Below are 22,638 nucleotides of genomic sequence, written 5' to 3'. Positions count from 1 at the left end.
GGCATGCCAAAAAATGTTGCAAAATTAACCTAAAACACAATAATATGGCATGTTGAAAAAACGACCCAAAAAGCAAGGCTATAGTAAGGCAAAAACGACAAAAAATGACATGTCCCAAAAACAGTTAGAAATAGCTGGAAACTACTTAAAATAGCGTGTTTGGACCTGCCATGGCATAAAATGTTGCAAAAATGCGAAAAACACCATAATATGGCATGTTGAAAAAACAACCCAAAAACCAAGGCAAAAATGTCAAAAAATTACATGTCCCAAAAAGAGCTGAAAACATCTGGAAACTGTATAAAGTGCGGTGTTGAGAAACGCCATGGTAAAAAATGTTGCAAAATTGCCCCAAAACACCATAATATGGCATTTTGAAAAAATGACCCAAAAAGCAAGGCTATAATCAGGCAAAAATGTTGAAAAATGACATGTACCAAAAAGAGTTGAAAACAGCTGACATCTGCATAAAATAGCATGCTGAGACACGCCATAACATAAAATTTTGCAAAAATGGCAAAAAAACACCATAATATGGCATGATGAAAAAAATGATCCAAATAGCAAGCCGAAAAATGGAAAAAAATGACATTTCCCAAAAACAGCTGAAACCTGCATAAAAAAATCATGCCGAGACATGCCATACATACAACGACAAACTAGATGATGATGCATTAATGGTTTTTTTTGACAACATATTGTAATATTACATTTTTATGCTATTTTGGACAAAATGCAATAATTTGACTTCTTTATTAGACTTTGGACAACATGCTCTAGTATGACTTTTTTATCCTATTTTGGACAGTATGCTACAGTATGACTTTTTATACTATTTCGGACAACATACTGTGACTTTTTTTATGCTATTTTAGATGACACGGTAGACTATGATTTGCTGATATTTATTTGAATGACATGGTATACCATACTACTTTTTCATGTTATTTTAGACAACAAACTATAAGTACTTTTTTATGCTATTTTGGATGACAGTAAGCTAAACTTTTTTTTTTTTTTGCTGTTTTGGGTTACATTTACGCAAAACCTTTTAATCTCATTTTGGACAAAGTACAGTTAATCTACTTTTAGTAAATTTGGATGAGTTGATACAGTATGATTTGTCAATGCTTTTTTGGACAACATGCTTTAAGATCACTTTTTGTTTTTGCGGTTTTGTATAATTGCTATAGTCTTACTTCTTTTAATTCTTAGGTGACATACTATGACCTTTTTATGCTTTTTGGGCAACATAGAGTATAGTATGGCATAAAATATGCGATGGTGAAGTATGCTGATAAAATGTGCTTTATTTTCTGAGTTCAATAGGATTTTGTTTTTTACATTTTTATTTTAAGGGGTCTGCAAATTCCTTGTACTTTTTTTCTTGTAACATAACTATGTAATTGGTATTTATTTGGGCAAATTTAAATGTTTGTTTAAAAGCAAATATACAATTCAACATATACAAAAATGTTATATTCATCTTACTGTAAAATGAGCAGTTCTTTTAAGGAAATCTTTCTGGAACTCGACAACTGTTTTTACACATGGCACAACAATAAACTCCATCTAACAGAACAGGCTCAGACCTTTGTCGTGTTTCCCTCATTATTTGTACCAAATTACACTTTCTTTCTCAAAAGTTTGCATTAAGGTTTTAGGACCTAACAGCACTGTAAAAAGATTGTTACCCAAATGCAGTGCATTTATATTTTATGATGAAAATTTCTGTTATTCTCCTTGCGTCTGACACATGGAATAACAAGTTTACTTTTGGTTATGTAGCAATTTATCCAATGAGGAGCATTCACGTTTCTTGATTTGAGCAGTGAAGTCCCACTTCTCCTTTATTGCATAGTTTCACCAAACTTTGACCTGAAAAACCTTCCACAGCCCAGTAAACTGTGATAAACCCCAGGAAAAAAAATATCTCTCATCATGTGATTAATTTAATTCCTGGGGGTTATTATTACATCAATACTGTAGTTTGCACACATCTCTGTGTGTAGTGCATTCATTAGTACATACAATTTTTAAAAAGAAAACTTTCTGGACTCTCTGAAGCAGCTGGAGTTTTTTAAAATCACCCCCAAAAGCATTACAAAACGCTGCTTCAAAAGATAGATAGCAGTGCGCTGAATATACTTGGAGAGTTAAATGCATATTGTAGCACAGAGGGCTGTAAGAGGAATCATTTCACAATCAAAATCCAAGAACAGTACAACATTTCAAGCTCTAGAAACTGCTCTAAACTGCTTAAAATATGATTTATGCCTGAGATGGTCCTTTAAAAATGTACCATGGCCACTTTGGTTAACGGCTCATTAGAACAGCGGAGGGAGCTGGATGTTCTTTGGTGTTTTTACAGTTTAAGGCACAACAGGAATTTTCTCAAAATCAAGGTGGAATCAGATCTTACAGTTATTACAATGCAAAAATGTGCAAAATCCTGTCACTGTGCTCAGTCTCATCCTACACATTGACATGTTTTCGACAGGGATGTTACGTTCTCTGAATCAAAGCTAGAAACACAATAGAAACATTTGCAAAAATATAAAAACAAGTACTTAAAAGTCATATCAAAATGCACTTATCAGTAACGACATGATTCGTTTTTTAGTAACTAACAGAATACTGGTTAGCGTCGCGTTAGCAATTCAATAGCTGCCTATTTTCAAGGTCCAAGCAATATATTCTGAAAGTAAAAGTAGCTTTTGCTCATATTTCTACGATCTGACCAGTTTGAAACCTTGGCCAGTGTCCAATATCGCTGGTGGAAACCAGTTAAGTTTGATTCTCTTAAGACATTGCAGGCAGACGCTGCAGAGCCACAGCACGTTCAGACCACCACACCACAGTGCTAACTGGACCACTGGGTAGGTTATCCGAGGGAAGTAAATGCTCCAGTGGTTGGTAACATCACTTCCTGTCGGCAGGTGCAGCTTGTAGTCGCCCCACTCTTTGGAGATGCCATAGGCAGCACAAACTGCCCTGCCTCTCTCAGACCAACGAATGTCGCTGTTTGAGTTGCAGTTATACTCCACCCACTGAGAAGTAAAGTCTCCGAGCTGCGGTGGGTCCTGCAGTTCAATGTCTGTCACTCGAGTCAGTGTTGCTCCTTGCACAGCCACGTACAGACCCTCAACCCTTCTTACCTCCTTCACCCACGCCAAGGAGTTGTCACAGTCAAGAACCAAGATGAGGCGCGAGCAGAAACTGCCGTTCTTCTCCCTCCACCACTCCAAGATCTGATCCAGGCGAAGAGTGTCTCCTCCTGATGATAAACGCAGAAACTAGTTGATTACTGATGACTCAAAAACACACAAAGTGTGAGGAGAACAATATAAGATAAAAGTTATTGAGAAGTATGCCATAAAAAATACCATAAAAAATATGTACAGCATTCCTACAAATGTCATTTAAAATGTATATGTATAATCAAAGAGCAAAAAAAATATGGTATATGGTATATACGGTCATGGTATATTATGTCAGAAATTGCATTTTATAAATTGCATTGGCCCTTTAAAGGCATTTTCACAGGTGAAAAAGGACTGGGTGAGCTGTAATCTGTCAAATACATCACTATGAATAAAATCAAGTCATTTTGGGGTAGAAACAACCTTTTAGTGACAAGACAGGAGCTGCAGTCACTTTTTGGCAGGTTTTTATGCGTTGCATTGGCTCTTCAAAGGTATTTTAACAGGTAAAATGAAGTAAAAAGGACTGGAGTGGTTACAATCGCAGACACAGAACAGGTAACATAATGCAGGCTCATAAGAATAACAGCAGATAATACCTTTATTTTTTACATTACCCATCTGTAAAATGTATGACAGACTACTCTCCAAATGTAAACAAGATTTTAGACATATTAAACATATACAAACAACAGGGAAGACATTATTGTCTATAATCTCATACACGTCATGCCTGATCAAACTGTAAATCCCAAACACATGAAAATGGGGTTTCAAGAAAGATTGCATTTTTACAGAGACGTGCCTATGCTCTTACCGCAGACATAAAGTTATGTGAATTTATTTATGACTGTTTGATCCATGTGAGAGCAGCTGGAGACGTGGATAGTGGGCGATACAGCTTTAACAGGCTGTGCGCGCTCCGGCAGACGGCAATCAGTTTGTGGTAGACGATCACTGTTTTTTTTCCAGTGTCCAAACTAAAATCAATGTATTAGCAAAAAAAAAAGCCTAAAATGTGTTTTTTTAACACAGGCTGTCTAAGTGTCTGTTAACAGAGTCTTATTTCACTGAGATAAATGTTCATGACACTAAGCAGCTGGTCTGCACATAACATGAAGACCGAGCATTCACCGATTAGTAAGCAGCATGCAAGAAAATATTTATGCATTGCTAGGGAACAGCTGGCACCTCCAGTGGTTGCTCAACTATTTGTGTCGGTGGAGCAAAATTAATCATGAAATAAACAAATGAATAATAATATATTGATCCTTATTACTGTTAACTAATAAATGACTCTTGTAGAACTGTTGCATAAAAGCAATATCACACCCGAGGTTGTGACGTTGTACTGTATATCTGTGATTATCTACGACCAGATCACAGATTCACGGGCTCAGACCTTTGTCGTGTTTCCCTCATTATTTGTACCAAATTACACTTTCTTTCTCAAAAGTTTGCATTAAGGTTTTAGGACCTAAAAGTACTGTAAAAAGATTGTTACCCAAATGCAGTGCATTTATATTTTATGATGAAAATTCCTGTTATTCTCCTTGCGTCTGACACATGGAATAACTAGTTTAATTTTGGTTATGGAGCAATTTATCCAATGAGGAGCATTCACGTTTCTTGATTTGAGCAGTAAAGTCCCACTTCTCCTTTATTGCATAGTTTCACCAAACTTTGACCTGAAAAATCTTCCACAGCCCAGTAAACCCAGTCCAGATCACAGCTGTCATGACATGATTTGGTCGATGATATACAGTACAACATCACAAAGTTATTATTAAAATGCACTCTTAATCAACCTTTGCTAATCATAATTGCTTCAACTTGATGCCCCTCTCACCTGCCAGTGCCCACTCTCCAGAGCGGTGACTGTGACCACTGTAGAAGATGACGTAGGTGTCATGGCGAGGCCCATCTGCAGTGCGAAGCTCCAAGAAGGATTTGATCTTGGCCTGCAGAGCGTCCAGGGTTATGCCGCTCGTGGAATAGTCGCAGCCAAAAGCCTCAATCAGATGGTGGGCGAAGAAGCGCTGCACGTTGTTCAACATGCCTGTAGAGCGTCTGTTCAGCTCCTGCACCTGGTCTGGAGGCAGCAGCATGGGCTGACCGTCAGGACTACGAGGCAGGAAAACATAAGAGAGAGGAGTAAAGTGAATGATTTGTGTATTTTTAGATCGGTCATTCAGCACAGGTCAGGACCTGTCTAAAGATGCAAGAATTTAGTGTGTGCCTGCTGAAAAAAAGAAATTATAGAGCTTATTTGGTCATTCTTAACAGCGTGCTACTGTCTCTTACTGTTTTTAGCGAGATGCAACACACCATTTCGACATTTACCCCTTACAACTGTCATTATATCATGGGATTTTTTATGACCATTACCCTGATAGGGCCATACATACTACCTAATCTCACTGGTCTTTGTTTCCCACTCTCAGTAGTAATGTATTACACACTACCTGCAGTAGTTGGTGGGGATGACCACAGCGTAGCCCACACAGGTTCCTCCCAGGCTGTTCCCCAGCTCATGGAAAAGCCCGTGGAAAAGAGACTCCAGAGGCAGGACGAGCAGAAACATGACTGATAAAGATACTGCTGGAGGCCTGCAGAGCAAATTTGGATGCAAATTAAAATTGGTGTGCGCCTGCGTAATTTCTACAAGATTTGTGGCAAAGTCCAATAAACTGAGAATAATAATTATTCTTTCAACAGTGTTGAATAGCAATAATGTTGATGATGGTAAATAAGGGTTTATATTGTACAGTTAAAATCTTATGCGTGCTTTTAATACAGCTCTGAAAATATAATACTATTAATATATATATATATATATATATATATAATCTATATCCTGATGAGAACTGAATATAGTCTTAAATTTTGGATATTTCTAGTGTTTGTCTTTTTCTGGTTAAAGGCTGCATTTGAGTGAAGTGACATCATTTTCATACATCTATTCTCTTAATACAAAGATATATCTAACTTCCAGATTTTTCTCAAATCTTTTACTTTCTTTTTGTGATCATGCAAGTAATGAGACGGATCTGGGTAAACACTCGTTTAAAAGGAATACAACTACCCTGCAAAAGACCATTTGCACATTATTACTCATCCGGTGTAATGTTAATGTTAAATTCGTGAAGAAAAAAAAAAAAAAAAAAAAAAAAAATAAAAAAAAAAAAAAAAAAAAAAAAAAAAAAAAATAAAAAAAAAAAAAAAAATAAAAAAAAAAAAAAAAAAAAAAAATAAAAAAAAAAAAAAAATAAGTTGTTTTTGGGCATTCGTCCATGGAGGGGGATGAACGAAGAATCCAAAAACGGCAAACACAGTTGATTATTATAAAATCAATGAGGATCAAGTTCAACAGCGAAACTAGATTAAAACCTCCATTTACAAACTGCACACATCTTGTGTAGTATAATCTAAGTCTCATTTATAGTTGTATGTTCAGTACTTTCCCAAACACATTTCATGATCTCTCCATCAGGCCCTTTCTGACTGGGGCTAAAAGTGAAAAGCCATAGATGAGTTACACTTTTAGCCCCTTTGGAAAGGGCTGATGGAGAGGTAGTGAAATTGTGGGAAGTACTGGGCATATGACGAGATTAATGAGACTTGAGATTAAACTACATGAGGGTCGTGTAGTGAGTTGAGTATTTGACATACAAATGGTCTTTGGGAAATATTCCTTTAAGGTATCTGAAGGCAAAAAAGTTTGGGACCTGCTTGTCTATAAGCCATTTTCTATTATCCAAAATATGCAGCAGACAGACTATAAAGCCTTTGAAAACTACATTAAAATGAGTTTCTTGAGCTGTGTTGGTTGGTTTGATTTCTTTCAAAAACGTGAGGGAAAAAAGGGCAAATAAGGCCAACTTGAATGAGTAAATGAGAAGAAAATTACTATAAAAAAATGTGTTTTAAAATAAAGGAGAGAACTATTCGGTTTTAAAGGAATATATATATTACTTATTATTATAATATTTTTAGGCCATTTACTTGTTTGTTTGTTTGTGTTGTTTTTTGTTTATGATGTTTTTTTTTTTTACTTTTTCATTTATTATTTTTCTTATAAATTTTCTTGTCACTTTTTTACAGATTTCTTTGCAAAATTTTGGGCTATGTCTTGTCAAGTTTCTTTTTGCCTTCTCCACATGTTTTTGAAAGAAATCCAACCAATTTGCTCAGATTCCAAATAGTTACTAAAGCCGTGTGATATTCAGTTGATCCTGTGTGGCATCTCTCTCATATTGACATAAGATATATTTTGTTTGGCTGGCCCTACCTGCCAACAAAGACCAGCAACAGCAACCGTTGAAACCAGCGAGAAAAGCACCAGGCGTTCAGAGATGAGGCAGAAATGTCTCATGCCCTTTGAGGCCATAACCTTGTCCAGGCCACTGACACCTGACCCCTGAGACAAGCACACCCTCTGGCATTCACTGAGCTTGGTGTGAAAGCCCCACACTGTGATGACAAACACCGTGTGGCAGATGGCCCAGAAGAGCAAGCAGACCACAAAGCTTGGGATCATCAGGTACCACTGGTCCAGGTCTTTCAGCTTCTGAGAGGCCAGAATGATGAAGGTCACTTCTACCACCAGCAGAGGCAGAAGGGACAGCCGGCGCCACAGGCCCCGCCACACCAGGAAAGGCTGCCACCGCTCGGTCACAGACAAGCCACTGAAGTAGACATCCAGCAGAGGGTCGCAGATGAGCTGGCTTAGGAAGCAGGCGAGGGCGAAAGGGTTGATGTTGATGTTCAGAGACTTGAAGAACAGCATGGCGGTGATGACAGCGAAGGAGACCAAGTTGGGAAGAGCCAGGAGAGCCTTCATCCGGAGGGCGATCATGACCATGGCCAGCGCCACCACCAGAACCATCACGCTGAGTGACTTCTGGATGAGCAGCGCGGTGCTGGCGGTGGCAAAACCCACCAGCTCCAGCCGCTCCGCAGAGGTGAGGAAGGCAGGACGGTACTTGGCACATCCAAACAGTCTCTCCAGCAGCGCCCACAGCGTCCTCAGAGCCACGCTGGCCAGCAGCAGGTAGTTGGCCGCCTGCTCCTTCACGTCACGCTCCAGGTCGGCACTGTTGAGGAAACACTGCAATCCTAGCAAAAACCCGAACCACAGGTGTAGGAGACTGAGGCTCACCCTTTCCATACGGAAGTAATAGTACACTATACTTGCTATCCCGAGGACAATTAGAGCCAAAACGAAAATAACAAGAAGAGTGGTCTCTGCGGTCTTCTCCCACCGGGTGTAGAGCCCCAAACACAGGGCGACCAGCAGGTTGAGACCGGACAGGTAGCCCAGCCACCGGACAGACGACCACATGCTCACCTCTCCGTTAACCTCCTCCAGCCGGGTCATCGCTGCATGAAGGCAGTGGCTGACACAGTAGCGGAGGAAGCGACACATTTTGACGTAAAACTATCCAAAGCCAAAAACGAGTACTTTAATGAGTTATAGTCAGTTTGTGTACGTTTGAAACTCCAAGTTTAGCTAACTAGCTAGCTAACTTGTTCAAAGTGACTAGCTTAACTACCGTTAGTTACCAGCGATGCATCTTTGCACCGGTCAAAGTTAGCACGGAGAAATATTTACATCTTGACGATCGCCGTTTGTGTTCCGTTCATCTGATGTCCGATACGGTATTAAAAAGTCTACGATGAAACGCCTGAAAACAAGATGTCAGTATTGTGAGAGGCATATCCGTTTAAAAAAGTTTGAAACGTCAAAAAGTTTTGTCGGTTGACATTCGCCATGACAGTGGTTTCATCTACGGCAGTCGCTGAGGGTAAAAAAAGCATTTCACCAAAGTCGTCTTCTTCTAATGACGTTCCGGCAGGCTGTACACTGGAAAGTGTGCTGCTGCCCTCCACAGTCCAGCAATGGGTACTTAACTCACAGCTTAGAGTACAGACCCGTGGTGCATAGGTATTAAACAAGCGTTTCAGCAACAGGTTGTAAGTTTGACACAGAGTAAAACATCGACTTAAAGGAGACGAGAGTCCCACATCTGATAGCTCCCGGAACAACTGTTGCCTTTCACTCCTGTACTTGCTGTCACAGGAAAAAACAACATGGTGAACTCTTTCCTCATGTCCACACACACATACACACACACACACACACACACACACACACAGAGAGAGAGAGAGAGAGAGACCATCAGGATGTTTGCCAATGATTTTCAGATAGCTGGCAAGACCACAATGACCCAATCTCAGCCTAGTTAAAGCCACAGCATCCTTCCAGCAATACTTAAGCAGCAGCCTCTTCCTTTTGATTGACCGCTGCAAGGAGAAATAATGCCTGCCCCTTCACTCTTCATCCCATTCCTTTTGCCACTGAAGCTCTAACTTGTCTTTGCAGAGGCTGTAGCATTCTCCTTTCCCCAAAAATACTTTCAAATCAGCACTATGTGACAAGCGTGACTCTTTTGCCAGCTTATCAGAGATTTCATTCCCTACAACACCTGTATGCCCCAGTACCCACAAAAACCTAACATGACACCCCAAAGTCCCAATCTGAACAGGCCACACATAATCTCCAGAAGCAAATCAGTGCAGGATGCAGTTTTTCCCCTCTTTTAATGCCAACAAGGCAGCCGCAGAATCAGAACTGATGACACACTTCGAGGGTTTAACCTCCCCAACTCACCATATTTCCGATAAAATTGCCAAACTGGGTCATGACTTATGGAAAGTGGCATTGCTCTTGAGAGATTCGGCTTTCAGATTTAATTTTTTTTTTTTTTTCTTTTTGAACACCACAGGCCAAGTGCCATGTAGTTCTTTTATATTTGAAAGAAGCCGATATCTCCAACACTCTGCAACTCACAAAAAAAAAAAAAAAACAATCTAGATTGATAAATAGCACTACCGGCAAAAAGAAAAATATGCATTTTTGCTTTTTGGGTGAACTGTCCATTTCGGTATAAGACTATGCATAATGAATAGTATTACTATGTATAATGAAGTAATCCTGCCTCTTCATACAGACCCCTCATTCATTCGTGTTTGAAACTGCTACCAATGTTAACAAATATTGTCTGTTTATCAAAAGACCTTAATCCACAACCTGCTCGGATTACAAATGCCCCTTCATAACTCCATAACCACTATACAGAGCAGTATTTTTAATGTTCAAAGATAAAGATGCAATAGACACAAAAAACTCTACACAGATACGTTACATTTACATTCATTTATAAAAGAGAAATACAACCATACTATAAGCACACATTGTTCTGCATTGTTGAAAATGTTTGATAATGAAGATGAAACAACTCATGCATATGGACCAAAAAGAAACATTGGAAGACAAATGCACCAATTAATTACAAAACCTGAATGTCTGAATATGTGTGGTACTGTGAAATGTTTTTTTTCTTTTTTTCCTGTTAAAACAGAGAAGATATCAGCATAGAGATGTGCATTAACTGGGAAAATGATATGGCAACAACACACTGCATTACATCAACACTGGAAATGTTTCTTGTTAACCATTAATATGACGAAGGAGAACTGGACAGTTTGTACATACTGTTTGGCCAAAGAAGCGTGATAACTTTTTTGTTAAAAGGTTTCATTTTCTCCAGGGGCATGAAAGTCTGTTTGCAACATACAGTAAATGTGAACAAAGAAGGCACCTTCGACTTACAGTTATTATCTTATGGGCCCGTCATATTGGTTGTAAAAGTGTCATCATTGGAAAATAATTACATTTTGTGACACCCTTTGGGATCAATGATAAAGTGCCACTGACAATAACACATGAAACTCATTCCTTCATTCACACTGTCAAACTCAGCCACACCCACACAACAAGCTCATTCAGGGACGAGCAGGAACACATTTCAACTGGTAGTGTCTTTAGCTAAAACCTCCCCCGTCGGACACAATGTCTTCAGATCTGCTCTCGTTTGCTATTGCTTAAATCTACTCACCTGCTTCAGAGATTCTGTATGACAAAACAGAGGCAGAGTACTTCATTACAAAATTGTGTCAAAGGATACAGGTGCTTGATTTGATATGCCGTGTTGTACTATTTCTCCGCTGGAGAACAAAAATATACTGGAGATAATTCAGTCTCAATATTCGTGAGGACAACGAGAGGAGGAAAAAATCTAATACCTACTTTGGAACACTCGTACCTTGTTACACAACGAGTAAACACAGTTACAGTTTCACATTAGTAAACCTAGTAATACTCCTACCGTATGGTTCTGAAAATGCTTAAAATGCTACAAATACCACTTTCTTGTAAAAGATACACAAATCATTCAGAGGATGCCAAGTTAAAATGGCACTGCCACACTTTACACTGGACAACACCAATGTTTTGACTGTTGAGAATATATATATATTTCAAAACGATGAACTTCTCTTTTTCTTGGAAAACTAAATGCACATCAAGGATTTTTCAGAAAGTTGAGCTGCATGACTGTGACAGAAGCAAGCGTACCAGTCCAGTCGTTTCATCTCAGTCTCACCAGTGCAATCAAACTCCCGTCAGACCACTCAGGTTGTTTGTCTTTTGTACTAAGCAGCCTGCCACGCTAGCTTATTCAAATAGAGACTGAAGCTGTTTTTGTTATTGAAAGCTGATAGGAAGATGATATGGAAATCAAGGAGCAGGGAGTTAGATATCTCAAGGGCATTCACTTTCCAACTCTTAAAAAACCTAGATATTTATCAAAATATATCCATCTTAGTGTGTGTGTGTATGTGAATATGTGTTTGTGTATGTGTGTGTACTCTCAGAGGAGTGTGGACATGAGAAAATAATCTGTAAACTTTTGTCTTTCACACTGTGCAAACTGCATTGTTTTGGGGAGAGGGAGGAGAAGTAGGAGAAGAATGCAGCAGGTTAAAATTGGCAGCGCAGCAGTTGAAGGGGAGGTGATAATCGAGAAAAGGAGAGGAGGAAGGTGGAGGGGGGGTTGCTGGTACAGCCTAGCTCTGAAGCAGGATGGGGTCTTCCAGCTCGTGGAAGCCAGGCACCGAGCTGCTCTGGCTCTCCCCAGAATCTGAATCATAGGGCGTGTCAGGTAGCTCCGAGAAACCCCAAGCCATCTGGTCATCCTCAAACTCGGAGCGCACCTGCACGGGCACGTCGGCACACTCTTCCTCCTCATTGGAGTGGAAGTCCTGAGGGATGTAGAGCATCTCTGGGTAGTTGCGTGACACCAGGTCGCTGGTGGTGGCCAGACACACCTTGCGGAAGGCGATGAGATGCATGTGGGAATACTTGACGTATTTGTAGCGCTTGAAGCCCAGCGACTCCACCGCGACGCGCCAGCTGCGCATCATGAGGGCGTGGCGGTTTTGGTGGGAGGAGTCGGGCGTGATGATGAGCAGCAGGCCGTGCAGCTCCAGCAGCTCATGGGCCTTCTTACAGCAGATCCAGCGCTGGTATGGAGAGGGGAAGTAAGACAGGAGCAGGGAGAAGACAACCACATGGAAAAGCTGGGCAGGCAGCGAGTCGATGGGGTTGTGGAGCTGGCGGAGGAACGCCTCGACCGCATCGCTCGCCAGCTGGAGAGGCTGCTGGAGCTGAAGGTTGAGGAAGTCACACTTGTACACACTCTGAAGGAGAGAAAAGAAGCAGAAAGTTCACTTTTAAGGCTTGCAGCTGCAAAGTATGAGGAGCTTTTTGTTTTGCTCTCTGCAGAATTCGTTCACACACTGTTTAACCACAACACATACCCCTGAGTGACTCATTTCTGCCGCTACTTTTGCTCCGTAATGCCTGCACTGTCTCACCAGACTCGAAAACCTCAAGCATTTTATTCGTGTCAACATTTTGTCAACAAAAAATGAGCATAATAAATAAACCCTCGTACCTCAACTGCAGGCACTATGTCAATACCAACTGTAAGGAATTCATCAAACTTCAAGAAAGGGTTGAAGCAGCTTCCCACGTCGAGAAGGCGCATTTTCCCCAGCTGAGAAATTGAACTGCAACAAAAATGTAGAATAAGTGTCATCTTCAAAAACATCATGTGCGTCCAACAGTGGCTCTTTGTCTTGTAAAAATCACAACGTTAAATTCATATCAACAGATTTTTTTTTCCCCCCACAACAAACAAATACAACATCACATGCGAGGGCCCACTGAATCTTTTCATGTTTTAACACACGACCTCAAACTTGTTATAATGCAAGTTTGATGGGTTAAAAAAATATATATATAGAGATGCTTTTTATGAGAAGAAAAGTTTACATGTAATTTGCAAATCGGGTTCCTATATATTTTTCATTTCAAAATTCAATTTTTTTTCCAGACTCAAATTTCCAGAATTCTTGCTAAATTAGAGTTAGAACAGAGTTAAAACAGCTGGATATATATTATGTAAATAAATGGTTTTAAAATCCAACTGTTGAAGTGTATGTTACATTTGACTATGTATGGTATCATGTTGCAGAATAATTAACAGAAGTTTTTAGCCTGGTACTATAACTTAATGTATAAAACAAGCAATATTATTGCCTCTTGAATATATTTTAGTCTCTTTTATTAATAACTTGCTCTATAACATATGACATCTTATTATAACATGAAACTATCTTGTAAAAATGTATATATATACACACTATACACAGACACGCATACATACATATTTATAAACACACACACACACACACACACACACACACACACACATATATATATATATATATATATATATATATATATTATATATATATATATATATATATATAGAGAGAGAGAGAGAGAGAGAGAGAGAGAGAGAGAGAGAGAGAGAGAGAGAGAAATGATTTCTTTTCTGGCCTAGTAGTAGATTTTAAAGGGTGTGTTCACAATTGAGCAAGTTACCACTAGCATCAATCAGCTATTTAGACCATATATTTTTCTCAAACCCGTCTTTATAGAATAAAGATTTATTCCGCAGCAGTTTATATCTATTACTCCAGAGAATAATAGCATGAGGTGTAGCGTGCTCACCTGGGAATGGTGCTGTTCGGTTGGGCACTTACAGATGCAGCAGTCAGACCCATGGCGAGCATGGCACTTTTCTCATCCTTTTCTAACATTCTCTTCATCCCGCCATCCAAAAAATATTCTTGACAGACACTGAGAAAGAAGATTGAAAACACAACTCAAACTTTACAGTGAAATTAAAGCTCAGCATATAAGTTTAGATAAGCTGGACTTCACAGTCATACAGTACAGTAACGCAGTTGATAACTGACTGACTGATGCCATCACTCACTTTAAGTTTTCTTTATATATTTTCTAACAAAGATTGGCATTTATTGCTATTTTCTGTTTAACTTTTTGTGTGAGTAACTTTTTTGTTTTTTGTGTTTGATGTTGTTTGCTTGCATCAGATGTTTTGCTGTTATTGCTTGTTTTGTTTTTGTGACATGCTTCAAACTTTGCATCTTTCATTTTCAATGATGATGAGTGTCATACTCATATATACATATTACATATTGTCCCTTTTTGCTGTTTAATCAATAAATAATTGTTCACAAAAACAAACAAAAAAAGACTTAACAGTCATGAGGTCTTAGAGTGCAGCTGTAAGATATTTGATTAGTACCTGCGACACCAGTCGATGCGCCCCTCTCCTTCGCAGTTTTTGGTCCAGTGGTTGTCAGCGAGATTCTTCATGGCGAGGGCGTACTCACTCAGCGTCTGCTCATCTTCACAGTGCTCGCGCCAGATCTTGTCAAAGTCGCCCACTAAGGAAGCAAAATAATATTAGAACAGAGCTAACAAATTAAAAACAACACAAAAAGTAAATCACAGTCCTCACAACTTAAAGGAATAAATTGTGACTTTTAAAGTTTAAGCTACTGTGTCATCATGCTGAAAACCAATTCTATCTTTTAGTCTGACATTCAACCACAACAAGTAACAAATATTCACAACCTACTTGCCAACTTTGGTTATCCCCTTGAGTACCAAAACATGGTAGTAGTCCTTTGGAAAACAAACTGATAAAAAAAAAAAGCTCAGGCCACATTTATTGCAATTTGCTGCAATGCCTACAAGTTTGCTCATCTTTGCCAGCACAGAAGTGGAACTGTTCCTCTGAAAATCATCCTTAGAGAGCCATTTCACAGTTATAATAAAGTCCACAAAAATTCCCTTCAGCACATCTTCACAGTTTATGGCCGTAGCGTAGGCAAACACACTGATAAGGGAGAAATCATATGACCACAAGCAAAAACTCTCATTCAGATTTGCAGAAATGAAAGAACAACAAGAGAAGTGGTGGTAAACAGCAGCACTCCAGAAGCATGACCACAGTGATTCAATGCCAAGCCCACCAGATCATGCTTTACTTATTAACCACTCATGAGGTCTGTGAGCAGGACGACTTCTCTGTGCACCTCTAGTCTCTAAAAAACAACCAACTTGACTCTTTCCTTCTGGACAATTTCTGACTTATTCAAAACATGACTTGGTCTGACATAATTTAAACACTACTTTGTGGTTATGTAGTGTTTCAGGTGGACAGAAGGACAGAGTCCACACAAACAACAACAAAATCTGACCTCTTTATGCATTGTTTGCTACATAAATAGATAGTAGAGAATGTGACAACGTTTGCTACAGCACAAGACTGACTGCACAAACATTACTGAGGCTCCTTTTTTATGTTTTTGCTGAATTGTTTTGAACTTATAAAACTTGTGCTGAGTCTTCTCTTTCTGCTGTTTACTTTCGTGTTTAAGAGCAGTGAAATGGTCAAATGCAGATTTTTGAGTCAGAGCTAAGGGAAATAAACCACCTAGTGATGCACGACAATATCGGCACATCATCTTTATTGACATATATTGGCTTGAAAATGAAATATCTGAATCAGCCAATAAGCTGATTTCTGCCGATAGTTGACATGTAGAAACATCAACCCTAAATCAAAGTAGTTTTCTTATTTTGAACAATGACTGGATATTATATACATTGAAAAGCATTGTATTTTATGTCTTCATCTGCTGGTGGGCCATCACTGTAAGATTAAGCATAATATGATGCTAATTTCACTACATAAGAGACTTGATGATTACTAAAATTAGGTGGTGGAAAAATGAATATATCAGCATCGGTTCCGCCAAATAAATTGCTGTGTATCAACATATCTGACATTGGCAACAAATCTAGTATCGTGCATCCCTAAAACCAGCTGAGGCATTCAAGCAAGAGACATCCTAAATCATGATGTTTGTGGCTGTTATACAATCCTGATTCCAAAAAGTTAAGACACTGTTTAAAACACACATGAAAACAGAATGCAATAATGTGCAAATCCCTTTTGACATACATACAGACACTTTTTTTTCTTCATTAAACATATCTCTAACGCAGCAATTCACGTGAAAGTTAGACCAGACATTGGTATTAACTCAATAAAACTACACTGATATAGAAATTGTAAGATTTCGAAAAATATGCGCAATTAGGTGGAATGACACAATCTACTGAACGTGCTAACTAAAATGTAATTAATACTTTTCTGAAGAAATTGTGGGTGTGAATGCTTAATGTTGAAAAGCTGATGCTGTACTGCAATGCTGTTAAAAATGTTAGAAAAAGGGTAAGTAGTTGGAGCAGTTGGAGAAGTGGAAATGGCTTAAATAAGTGTGAATGTCTTTATAAGTTCAATAACACCAATAATTCAAAATTGATGTGAAATATTTTTAAAGGCTTATGCACGACTGAATTTCCAGTTTACAAGTTCAATAATGGCAGTAATGTTTAAAAATGCAGGGTATGTAAAGGTTTGCTGTGTTACTTATGCAACACTTAATTACTGGCCTAAATGTATTAGAATAAGGTGAAGTAGTAGGGATTGCTGAAAAGTAGAAATAGGTAGTAGTAAATAGAAGTAGATAAGTATCAGATACTTTTTTTTTCATAAAACACATTTCTATTGCAGCTATTCACATGCAATTTAGACCACACGCTGGTATAAATTCAATAAACTAGACTCATTACGAAACTGTAACACTTCAGTCCATAACAAATATGTGCAAATGACTCAAAGTATTAAACATGCTAAAACATGCTAACTTAATTAATTAAATAAGCAGAGAAGCTTTTTTTTTTTTTTTTTTTTACAATGCCAGCTTCATGACGTTTCCTGTGTAATTAAACTATTAATTCACCGTGTTCAGATGGGATTTTGGCTCATTCTTCATTCATTCATTAATCTGGCCTGAAAGAAATGGATGAAAGAAATTTAATTTTCAAACTTTAACAGTTAGTGTCCTCATTTTCCAAACGCTTTCTGTGTTCAAAAGAAAAGGTGATGTAACACAGTGGTAAACATGCCTCTGTCCCAACATTTTTAGAACGTGTTACAGGCATCAAATTCAGAATGAGTGTATTTTACAAAAAAAAACACAAAAGTTTATCAGTTAAAACACTGAACATATTGTCCCTGTGTGTATTTCAAAAAATACATTTGGAAACTGATTTGTAAGTCATTGCTTTGTGTTTTTAGTTTTTCCATAGTGTCACAAATGAAGTGGGGTTATAAGCACAAAGTCAAATAAATCCTATATAACCTACAAGCTGTTAGCTGTAGTTATGCTCTAATTACAACATGAATTAATGTTAAATTTCTTTTCTCAAGTTAAATATTTTGCAAGTTTTTTGCAGTCCCCTCCTACACAGTCTTAAGTAGGACTGTGCATTTCCTCTGAAAGAGAGAATGAGAGAGAGTGCAGTTCCTACAGTAGTACAAAGATTCAGTGTGGGTAGGAAATGTAGCAAGTTTTTAAATCCCAACATTTCTAGAGGGCACTTTAAGCTACAAACAGTCTTTAACTTCAAGCTCAGAAATGAACCCCTGTGTCAGTGCTGCAGAGTGAAACATTTCTTTTCTAAACTATAAAGATGTTGAGCATTCAGACTGACACTAACGTCATACCTCAGTGCTGATGTCTAGCAAAAGGGTTTTTCCAAACTTCCCATTTCACACTCTTATCAAGATTGACTCATAATAGGAAAGAAGACAGATGTTTTTGTTCTAAGGACTGACAGCTGCAGATAAACATACCTGAACAATTATTATGGAAATCCAGCCCTGAACTGTCTATAAGCTTTTTATTTAAGCCACTGGAACACAAACACAAGATAATTAAGCTGCATTTAGTTTTGCATATATGGATCCAGAAGTGTCGATTAAAGTCTTGCAAATTTTGTTGGCAAATAGATATGAGCTTGGTCTGTGTGAAGACAGATGAGGTGATTGAGAGCAACACCCCAGGTGAATTTAAACATTTTGTCTAAAAAAAAATCACAACTTCAAAGACATAGTATCATCTGCTCCAATTAAAGTTGGTACTCTTTTTTGGGGGCCTTTTTTGTACTTCCCTAAATCACAAAAGCAGAAGTAAATCCACCCCAAAGTGGTATCCGAAGTGTCAGATTGGATCTTAACTATATTTTTAAGAAATATATAGGTACCATTTCTCTCTAAAGTGCAAATAAAGAGTTCTCATGTGACACTTTCACCATCTTTCTATCCATCTATCTTTTAATCAGTCATAGCAAATATGAGTCTATCAGCAATGAGCAACTGATATACCTTCTAGTGTAATTTAGGCAAATCTGAACAAAACCATGCATGTTTTCTGTATCATAAATACAAACTACAGCTATTTCAGGTTGTATGCCCCTCCCCTAAGCCAAAATAAAAAAACACAAATCCCTCCGTGGTGCTTAAAAAAAAACATTTGACATACCTCCCCCTCTTGGCATCACCCCTCCCCTCTCATAAGAATGATCAGTCCCTAAGCATAAATGGACAATCTCTAGCTTAGCTTTAACAATACCAGCCTCCTCTTACCCTTCATATCCTTCTCTGAAATCCTAAATATGTAATAAGCTTTTGAGTTTGCATTCACTCACGAAATCTTAAACCGCATGTTTACACGCAAAACGTGAATCTGTATGAAGTTTTAACTTATTTTGCATGTGTTGTCTAGTTCTGAATAACATTTTAGTCGTAAATAAAGCTAGCTCGGTTGTAAAAGATGCACCAATGTTTGTTCAGTCCACTGAGTTATAATTTATTGGCAATAAAGAGGCGATAGAAAGTCATTCATTGTCATTAAATAGGCTGCGTCGTTATGTCTTATTAGTGATCTATTAATGTTTCGGCTGACAGTGCACTGGGTCTAAAGGAGCGATAATGCGTGTTTACATTAGAGTATTATGTGTATAAACACCAATAATTTTAGTAGTGTGTGTAATGTCATTGTTAAAGAGCTTTAAAGGCCTTGTTTGCTGGATGCGGTCTACCTCCATAACAAGCTAACTAGCCTCGAAACAAGACCGTTAGCTAGGAGGGCTAACGTTACCGAGCAGATTAAGTTATGTTTATTGGGATTACTGTTAGCAGAAACGATTTAATTTAGTATTTTTGGACTAACGTTGAGTTTTAGCCACTCGGCAGCAGGGCCACAGACAGATGAAGGGGCCCGCTGAGGCTGCTTACCCTCTCTGTATTTCCTGCGCAGTTTTCTGTGGACGTTTTTGACGACCCCTGACAGCTTCTCCTGCTCCCTCTTGCACGGTGCTTCGTCCGGGATCGGCACGGAAAACAGCTCCGTTTGGTTTTCCGTCTCCCCGGTCTCGACATTGTCCCTGAGGTCCATAGCACCGCACCGCCGATGCTGCCCTCGCCAAGTTGCTTCCCCTTCTCCCAGCTACAAACCGACCGGCGAACCGGTGCACCGGCCAACAAAACGCATGCTTATTGGTTGAGTTTGACAGACATGCTTCGGAACTGACAGTCCGTCGTCCAATCACAGGCCGGGAAAGGTACCTGGAGCCTGCGTGCGTGCCATCGGGCGTTTAAGTGCGGCTTGGAAATCCCACAACTCCTGAAGTTAACTCAAAACCTTATGACATCACACAAAATAATTTTTTTCTGTCTCTAAATACGTTTTTATGAAGTATTTCTGATTGTTTATTTAAACAGTTTCCCACTCTTTGAATTAAAAGACTGTTATTACTGTAAAAAAAAAAAAAAAAAAAAAGCAAAACAGATGCAGCCTATTTGTGTAAATGTATTTCTCATCTTTTATTCCTTATAGGTTTCGGGGGTTTTTTTTTTACTTATCATTTTTTATTTTATTTTTCTATTTAATCTATTCTTTTGTATATCAATTCATATATCAAACATTTTGATATATACTGTATATTACATGTACTTATATTTGTTATCTATTTTTTTAACCTGTATAGCTCAATTTATCACTTTATTTTCACTTATTTAAATTTTTACTCTGATTCTTAATATTATTAGTCATTGCACAATAGCCTTTCAGCACAGCTTTTCTGCAATTTGATACATGTTTTGTTTGTATAGCGCATGCATGTTTTGTTTTAAAATATTTTTTGTCATTTATGTTTCTAGGCTACCCACTAGCATTACATCCCACTGTTGTAGCTTGTAAATGTAAAATTTTAATAAACATAAAGTTTCTTTGAGGATAAAATAAAACATAATGAAATGACACAGTACACTGTGCTTAAAGGACTTTAATAAATTACTTTTATCAATAAGAAAAAAAAATGTTTATTGAAACAGCTAAGTATTGTACAACAACATATAACAATAAACCACATAAATTACCTGTTGTCTACTTTAAATTATTTTCATCAAAAAAACATGCTATAGTGCCACCCAATGGTTCCAGTGAGTTAGAAATCATTTTAACAGTCTCAAAATTACTTTCGTCCTGATTTAATGTGGAATTTCGTGTGAAGTAAAACGTTATTTTGCTGAATCTAAAGCTTTGTTATCCATACTGCATTTCTACATTATTACAGAGCATAATTATTAATTTCTATTAAAAATAGCACACAGCACATGATGGTTAACTGTTGTTGTTTTTTTTTGGAGTCAGATACGTCTGCGTGTTGCACTGTAACCATGTCATGGGTGGGCAGGATGTAATTACACTTAAAAAAAAAAACCATAGCAGGTATTAATAGAGCAGCATCATGTGAGCTCTTACATAATAGCTCTCGTAACAGGAAAAGTTATTTCTGACGTATTTCTGATGTGTTTTACTGGTATGTTTATGCATATTGATTTGGATTTTCTCTCTTTTAAAGTATGTGCTACAGATCATAAACAATTTATTATCATTATTATTATTATTATTGTTATTGTTGTTATTAATTATTTATTCAAAATGTTCTAATTTTTAAGCCATTTTGTCTTGCTTTTATTATTATTATTGTTATTATTATTATTATTATTTTAATATTTATGCACACAAATATGAAAATATGTCTTTCACCCTTCATGTATAAAGTCAGCACTACTGTATCTAAGCACAAGATTTTCTGGCTTTAAACTTTGATCAGCTTATTCATAGCACATTTTATTTATTACTGCACTTGAGTAATAAAAGTCCTAGAAAGAGGTCAGACAGGCATCTGTTGGTGTGGACATGAAGACAGTTGGCTGCCTGCAGTAGCTATTTAATACTGTGGTCGTTATCAGAATATACAGGTGATGGGGTCAGCCAATGTGCTCTGATGATTTGCAGCCAACAGTTCAGGTCAAATGATAAGATCATGTTCAAAAAGTAAATACACTAACAGAGGAAGTTTGTTACTGTATGACAGATCTGTTACTCTTTAAAACATCAACATTACAAGTTCCTCTAAAATGCAGAAACTCAAGTATGTGTTGAATTGCAAAACTGAACTCACACATTAATAGTTTATTAAAAAGGATACTTGTTATAAACTCCTGTCACTGAAAGCTGTATTGGGAATTTGAGCTGTGTGATGGAGTATGCTCTTCTGCATGTCTCACTTGCCAAAAATGTTGTTTTGCTTCTTTTGGTGGCTAAAAATGTTACTCATTTGGCAAAAGAGAGTGGTAATCCTCCCAGTAGACTGCCAGAAATCCCCTGGCGAGTACATTACTGCAGCTGTGTTCTGCTCAAAACACAGCTAAAAGCCAAAGTTCAATTAGGGGGCAGGAACTACATGCTATCACTGCAAGTGACTCGATTTGGCTCCCAGAGACAAACAGCGATCAATAACTTTCAGAGGAGTGCTCTGCTAGATTTACTCTTGTGGACTAATGACAGCATGTCAGAAATGCACATGGACTTGGCTCTAGGTTTGACCTCTATTTAGAAGAACTTCTCCCATAAAAAAATGTCTCTTTCCCACAGAAAGATAAGAAAAGGAAGGAATAATCCTTAAAAACTACTGACCTCTACCGTGTCCCAGGAGCTCTTGGTTCATGCACAAATATTGATTTTCAGGCTACACCTTAAAAACTCCGGACATAGCACCTAAACAGTATAAAAGCTGATACTTCCGATGGTCAGCTGCCAAAAATATTTCAACACTGATAAGTGGTGATAACGAGATATGCTTGATTTGATGAGAATGCAGCCGAGA

The 22,638-nt window shown here is 38.1% G+C and overlaps 2 protein-coding genes across 3 annotated transcripts; both read right to left on the bottom strand.

The window, feature by feature from the left end:
* Positions 1 to 1,819: 1,819 nt before the first annotated feature.
* LOC121950810 (transmembrane protein 168-like) lies at positions 1,820 to 8,989 on the bottom strand. Its single transcript, XM_042496932.1, is given in 5 exon segments — positions 1,820 to 3,277; positions 5,053 to 5,327; positions 5,669 to 5,787; positions 5,789 to 5,812; positions 7,495 to 8,989. Coding segments are annotated over 5 exon segments (2,103 nt in total). The 5' UTR covers positions 8,632 to 8,989; the 3' UTR covers positions 1,820 to 2,729.
* Positions 8,990 to 10,332: 1,343 nt separating this feature from the next.
* bmt2 (base methyltransferase of 25S rRNA 2 homolog) lies at positions 10,333 to 19,916 on the bottom strand. Of its 2 annotated transcripts, none has more exons than XM_042496790.1 (5): positions 19,700 to 19,916; positions 14,789 to 14,930; positions 14,188 to 14,316; positions 13,064 to 13,178; positions 10,333 to 12,806 (listed from the first exon to the last, which is right to left on the bottom strand). In XM_042496790.1, the coding sequence occupies exons 1-5, from the start codon at positions 19,857 to 19,859 to the stop codon at positions 12,174 to 12,176; spliced, it is 1,179 nt and encodes a 392-aa protein (XP_042352724.1). In that variant the 5' UTR covers positions 19,860 to 19,916; the 3' UTR covers positions 10,333 to 12,173. The 2 variants fall into 2 exon arrangements, with proteins under 2 accessions (XP_042352724.1, XP_042352725.1); XM_042496791.1 differs by lacking the exon at positions 19,700 to 19,916 and adding an exon at positions 15,125 to 15,214.
* Positions 19,917 to 22,638: the final 2,722 nt, after the last annotated feature.

This window comes from Plectropomus leopardus, chromosome 11 (assembly GCF_008729295.1).
Source record: "Plectropomus leopardus isolate mb chromosome 11, YSFRI_Pleo_2.0, whole genome shotgun sequence".
Lineage (NCBI taxonomy): Eukaryota > Metazoa > Chordata > Actinopteri > Perciformes > Serranidae > Plectropomus > Plectropomus leopardus.
Note: the sequence above shows the minus strand (reverse complement) of the source record. Positions and strands in the feature narration are given on the sequence as shown.

Coding starts and splice junctions, on each gene's coding strand:
- bmt2 (XM_042496790.1), bottom strand. CDS start 19,859: ATGGACCTCAGGGACAATGTCGAGACCGGGGAGACGGAAAACCAAACG. Junction 14,931..19,699: donor GCGCAGGAAATACAGAGAGG/GTAAGCAGCCTC, acceptor TTGCTTCCTTAG/TGGGCGACTTTGACAAGATC. Junction 12,807..13,063: donor ACATAGTGCCTGCAGTTGAG/GTACGAGGGTTT, acceptor TCTCTCCTTCAG/AGTGTGTACAAGTGTGACTT.